Raw genomic sequence first — 6048 nt, forward strand, 5'->3', positions numbered from 1 at the left:
TAAAATCTTATTTAGGATTAATAATATATCAATTGAGAAACAAGTGTAATATTATATTAATTTAATAAATAACTTTATATTCTAAAATATAATTTTTTTTTAATTTTACTAAAATACTATAAAAAATATTATAAAACTTAATATTAAAATTCAATTTAAGTCTCCATATACAATGGAATGATCTTCTCCGTCAAAATAAAGAGAGAAGGAAAATAGATTCTAGAAACGAATTTGACTCTTTAATCTCCTCCCTTTTAAATATTAAACTAAATACAAAAACTTAATAATCTTCTATCCCCTACCCTCCAACCAAAAACCCATGGAGGATTCATATATAAATTTGATGCACCTTGTATTATTCGATAACCAATATATACTAGTATTTTGTTGTGTTCTCTACCATTTGTCTTTATTAGCATCTCTCTCTCTGTATATATTATTTTGCTTATTGTAATATATATATATATATATATATGAAGGTATTTATTCTTAAATTAAATTTTATGCACAAAATGTATTCTTCATCAGGAACCAATAATTATATGTTGTATTCTCTGCCATTTGTCTTGATCAGCATCTCTATTATTTTGCTTTTTGTAATATAGAGTATAGATCTGAAGTATATATATCTGTTACAAAGGCAAAATTCCCTCACCATTAACAATTATAAATATACGAGTAAGGACAAAGCGTATATAGGACATTAATATTGAAATGCTTCAAATATATAAAATGATTAAGTTTAAGTAAATTAACAAAAATAAAATACTCCATTCGGCTCAAAATATCTTTTGCATTAAATTATTTTAGCCAAATTAAAAAAATGATAAATAAAAGAAAAACAATATGGTGATTATTTTAATAATTGATTTATAAATACAAAGTGAAAAATAATAACATAAAAGTAATGCATATATATAACGTTAATTAGAAAATAGACAATTAAAAAGAATAAAACAATCAAAATTACATTAAAAATTAAAAGTGATAATGATCTTTTAAAAAAGATACGGAAATATGAAAGATATTGTGAAACGGAGAGAATATATTGTAATGTATCATATCCATTATACAAGATTATTGAACAAAGTAACAATATATCCAATTAATAGTTTCATGTAATTTGATCTGTCATTTTATGAGTGAGTCACCAATGTAAGTTGTAGAAATTGGATGGATGGTACAAATTACAAAATGACTGATACTAATAGAACTATGAAATTAAAATTAATTAATCCATTAGAAAGTACAGTTTGAAGACTATATTAATTTCCAATTAGCCAGACTAATGTGCCAAATAATTTTGAATATAAAAAATAACTTTAGGATTTTGTCAACGTATAAAACTGTGTCTAACATGAAAATGATTTATGAATATCTGAATTTATAACTATATAACTTAATTTATGATCTATAGTAAATAATTGTCTTATGAGTCAAATTGATTGAAAGATAGAAATATTAAATAATTCCATATGTACCATTAAATATTTCTCTCGTCCCTGTTGCGCATTCCAAGTGGTACAATATCTCCAAGTAGTCCTTCATCGGTAGGAGGCAGCAGTGGCGGCGACGAAGCATCGTGAAGTGGTTGGCAAGGCTGAGAAATAGTAGTAGTGGTGGAGGTGTTTAATTCTGTAGGATAATAAAAGTGTATTGGCATTGAAGGAGATAACTGGTGGGTGGTAAAAGAAGGTTGATGAGTACTAATGATTCCACCACCACCTCGAGGAAATCCAACGGTGTGATGACAGTGTTGACCTTCATATGTTGTTATAACTATAGTTGGGTCCTCACAGGAACGCTCAACCCTTTTCTTGACCGTGCATTTGCTATTTGTGCAGCGATAATAGCTCCTGCAAAAGAGAAATATATCCATCATGGAATCATGCCTATAAGGGTTGATGATTAAATAAGAAAAATTAACAATGCATTGGTAGAATGAGAAGTAGGTGTAAACCTAGGGAAAGGACTATTTTTAACTGCCTTCTGACCATACTTCCGCCATCTGTACCCATCCTCAAGATGATCAACTTCACTCTTTGTCATAAATGCAAAACGTGGCTGCCGTATTCGCTTTTGCCCCTTCTTCTTACTTTTACTCCTACAAAATATGCCACTCACTATTTATTTATCAAAATCAAATCTGCAACCATACCAATAATAACAAATACTCTTAATTTTCTTTTATATAGGATACATACATGTTATTATATATGCACAAATTTCTACTTTGACATGACAGTTGTGATATCAGATTAAATCCAGAAGATTAACTACTATGTTCTGTAATGAGTTTTGAGCATTTTTATTCACATCAATATATTTTTCTTATAAAAAAATGTTTAAATCCAAAAATAACAAATAAAATATTAATATTACATTATTTTTCATCTTTTATTGGGTTTCAAAGCCATTCGTGAGGTTTTGGTAGTTACACATAGGAACAAGTTTAGGCAATTACGATATATCAGTACCAGTTTTTTCCTTTAATTACGATTATATTAATACAATTATAATTATTTTTAAATATACAAAAGTTAATATAACTAAATGACTTTAGAAATGAAAAGTCAAGATTTACCACATTTATATATAAAAAGGTAATTTAGAAATATTCATATACAAAATGTACACATCAGATAAATACACCAACAACACTTTTTTATTTATAAAAACACTTAGAACTTTTTTAATATAGGTGAAATGTGTGAATGGAACTTTTTATTTTGATAGAAGTGTGAATGGAACTTATAAAAAAGGGATGGAGGCAATACTACTATATTTAGTGCAGTATAAGAATAATATAATTGATTCAATTTTTTTTTTTAAAGTCTAGCAGCAAAATTCAGATATACTAATTATTAATCATTGGTGATACAGATTAGAACATGTGTCTCAATATATATCAAATGTTTATGCATATATCATACGAGGTGTAATTATAACATTAATACAATTTGTTATAATGATTGAAATTGAATAATACTTTATGGCAATTAGTTACTCCTTTAAATTAGTTAGGCTAATCTAGAAATTTAAATTATATTATTGTATTCCATTTATATGCAAAAGCCAACGAGTGTCAACTCAAAAAATATGAACCACGTTGTATTGGGGCCAAAACACAACACTATTTTCTGCATGGTATACAGCCATATCATAATACTATCAAAAAACAAAACGATATCAATTATCATGATTTTTTTATTATTATATAATAAAATTTTGTGGTATATATATCTCCATTGTTATCTATTGATCTAATATTATCAATTATTATGATCTTCTGTTATTTTTTTTTTTTTTTTTGACGCCATTATAATTATAGGTTAATAGATAATAATGAAGATATATAGACCATAAGATTTTATTATATAATAATAATAATAAAAATAAAAAATAAAAAGATCCATCTTACAATGAAAAATATATTTTAAGAACAAACCATTACTATGTCATAAAACTTTTTTTTAATTTTATACTAGCTAGTAGTTAGATGATAATTATGTGCATAAAGTATCAATTAATGCAGTGCTATCTTATGACATGAAATGAATAAGCATGGAACCAATAAAGTAAAAATCTCTCTTATTCAATAAAATGTAAAAATGATTAAATGAGTATATAATTTGTACTATAAAGCTGCATCTACTTTTGAAATAAATAAAAAAAGCTGCTAGTAGTTAGCATCATATCAATGCAAAAATACGCGTAAAAAAATATTAATGCGGAAAACTCAATGACAAATTTTCATATACACTTTTAATATTTTATTTTTTTATATTATATCACAAACACATTGTATGTATTATATTTCTATATCTATCAATGTAAGAAGAAAGTAGACACCAACATTTTTTAAAAAAACAGTGGAGACCAATTAATTAATTTTATTATCATAATATCCCTCCCACTTATTATTATTTATTTTTTTAAATCCCTTCCCACTTTTTAATCTGGCTTTTATCTTCAATTAAAATATTTCAACTTTAATCAAAACTCTGTAATAATGACAGTAAAAAGTAATGCGTAAATATGAAATAATTATCCTTTTGAAAATAAATTAAGCAGAAAGAGCATTGAATGGCTCAGAGGACACTGTTACCGCCGCAATAACGGTGGTGCTCGTAGGTTGAAGCTTCAGAAATCCGAAAAGGTAACCTCAATATCTTTTTCCCTTTTTAAATTGTTTTTTCAACCAAAACTTTTTAAAAATTGCGAAACACACCCACACAGGAAAAATGAAAATAACAAATCTCTCAGATTATACCCTGTTTGTACGGACAGGGATTTGCATCGATCCCAAAAAAGTTAGGTAAAATATAAACCGGAATAAAAAAAATAAAAAATTGTAACAAACAAACAAACCGCAACTTGATTCGATTCTGTGAATCTCAATTATTTTCAATTCCATTTTTTGTCCTCAGAATTTCACGTTAGTTACGAATTTACCACACGGAGCACGAAAGAAAATCAGAAAGCAGAAAGTTGAAAGTAGTGGAAGCAAAGTTAGTTACGATTTCACCAACTCACGGTATTTCAGACGGTTTTTCATCGGAGATGGTAGGTTTCTCCGGCGGATCCTCACTGGAGCTTGAAGAAATTGATTGATTATTCGACCGGTAAGACGACGCTGGTGCCGTTTCTGTCTGAACCGGTGGAAACAATCCTTCGTCGGTGCCGACACGGTCCGGTATTAGATTCCAGCCGATGTCGCCGAATATGCTCTTCTCTCTATCGGCGGAGAAGAAATGAGTTCCGTCGGAATCATCGACGCCGAGAGTCCAGCTTGAGTTCCCGACAAATTCGCCGGCGGTTGCGGGAACGGAGGGTGCTCTGTCTTTGTCTTCCATACATGGATTAGGCGCGAAAATTATACGATATGAAGCACAGTGGTAATCGATACTGAAAGATTGAAAGTGAATCTCTGAAAGAAATGGATTTTCTAGAGAGAGAGAGAGAGTTAGGGTTTGTGTTTGGAGTGTTGGTTGTTGTGAGAAGGAAGGGACGCGTAGGTTTTGAAGTTTATGAAGCGTTTGAAAGCGTTGTCTCGTCAAAGCACAGTGGAAGAAGAGAGAGACTATGTGAAAGCTTTTTCTTATTTTTTTATTTTTATTTTTTTATTATTCTTTTAGAAAAGGTTCTTTTTTGGTAATAGAGTTGAAGGAACGTACTCCTCACATAGTCATACATTAATCCTTGTTTGGATTAGTTTTATCTACTAACATATTCTGAGTATGTTTAATAGAGTTTGCCCAAATATTTTATGACACTATGTTTTTAAGATTTAAGACTAAATATTTACTATCGAATTAATACTTTAAATATTAAAATTATTTTATTTTATTTTACTTTATATCATTAAAATAGTTTATGTATACTTTTATGCTATAAATTATTTATGCGATAGGGTCTAAGATTTTATTTAGGACGCAGGAGTAAAAGAAAAGAGAATTATTTTCGAGAGAAGGAGGGGAATGCAAATAATGAAAATTCCTCACTTTGGAAGAGTGTTTTTAAAGGGAAATGAAATGAGAGGGCTTAAGTCTAATTAATATTTTTGTTTTGTTTGGAGAGTATTATAAATATTATGAAATGATATATTTAAAAATTTGTTGAAAATCTTCCGAAACCACCCCCAATGTACTTTTTAATCCCTTAATATTGGAGTAGATTATTTAGAAACCCAATAAAGAAAAATTCATGCAAAGTATGTGACTATTCTTTTGTCCCATTTCATTAATTATTTCTAGCCTCACTTCTCATAACTTCTTTGATTTCTCTCCCCCAAATGTCCCAAACATAATTAAGGGGTGTATTGAATTGAATTAAGATTTGAAAGAATTTAAAAAAAAAAATTGTGATGAAAAAGTTTTGAGACATTCAATTAAGATTTTAATGTAATAAAAATAATCAATTAGGATCGTATGTTTAAAATAATGTGTAGAAATATAGTATTTAATTAAAACTTTTTACAACTTACAAAAAACTCTTATGGTATTCAATCAAAACTTTTTACAACTTACAAAAAATTGTGGTATTCAA

The 6048-nt window shown here is 28.2% G+C and overlaps 1 protein-coding gene across 1 annotated transcript; it reads right to left on the reverse strand.

Annotated features, from left to right (window-relative positions):
- Positions 1 to 328: 328 nt before the first annotated feature.
- On the reverse strand, positions 329 to 5006 carry LOC101498460 (probable WRKY transcription factor 57). The gene is made up of 4 exons (XM_004490091.4): positions 4537 to 5006; positions 1961 to 2104; positions 1482 to 1856; positions 329 to 629 (listed from the first exon to the last, which is right to left on the reverse strand). The coding sequence occupies exons 1-3, from the start codon at positions 4854 to 4856 to the stop codon at positions 1484 to 1486; spliced, it is 837 nt and encodes a 278-aa protein (XP_004490148.1). The 5' UTR covers positions 4857 to 5006; the 3' UTR covers positions 329 to 629; positions 1482 to 1483.
- Between the last annotated feature and the right edge of the window lie 1042 nt (positions 5007 to 6048).

The sequence above is a fragment of the Cicer arietinum genome, chromosome 2 (genome assembly GCF_000331145.2).
Source record: "Cicer arietinum cultivar CDC Frontier isolate Library 1 chromosome 2, Cicar.CDCFrontier_v2.0, whole genome shotgun sequence".
NCBI lineage: Eukaryota > Viridiplantae > Streptophyta > Magnoliopsida > Fabales > Fabaceae > Cicer > Cicer arietinum.

Coding starts and splice junctions, on each gene's coding strand:
- LOC101498460 (XM_004490091.4), bottom strand. CDS start 4,856: ATGGAAGACAAAGACAGAGCACCCTCCGTTCCCGCAACCGCCGGCGAA. Junction 2,105..4,536: donor GAAAAACCGTCTGAAATACC/GTGAGTTGGTGA, acceptor CATATTTTGTAG/GAGTAAAAGTAAGAAGAAGG. Junction 1,857..1,960: donor AAAAATAGTCCTTTCCCTAG/GTTTACACCTAC, acceptor TCTCTTTTGCAG/GAGCTATTATCGCTGCACAA.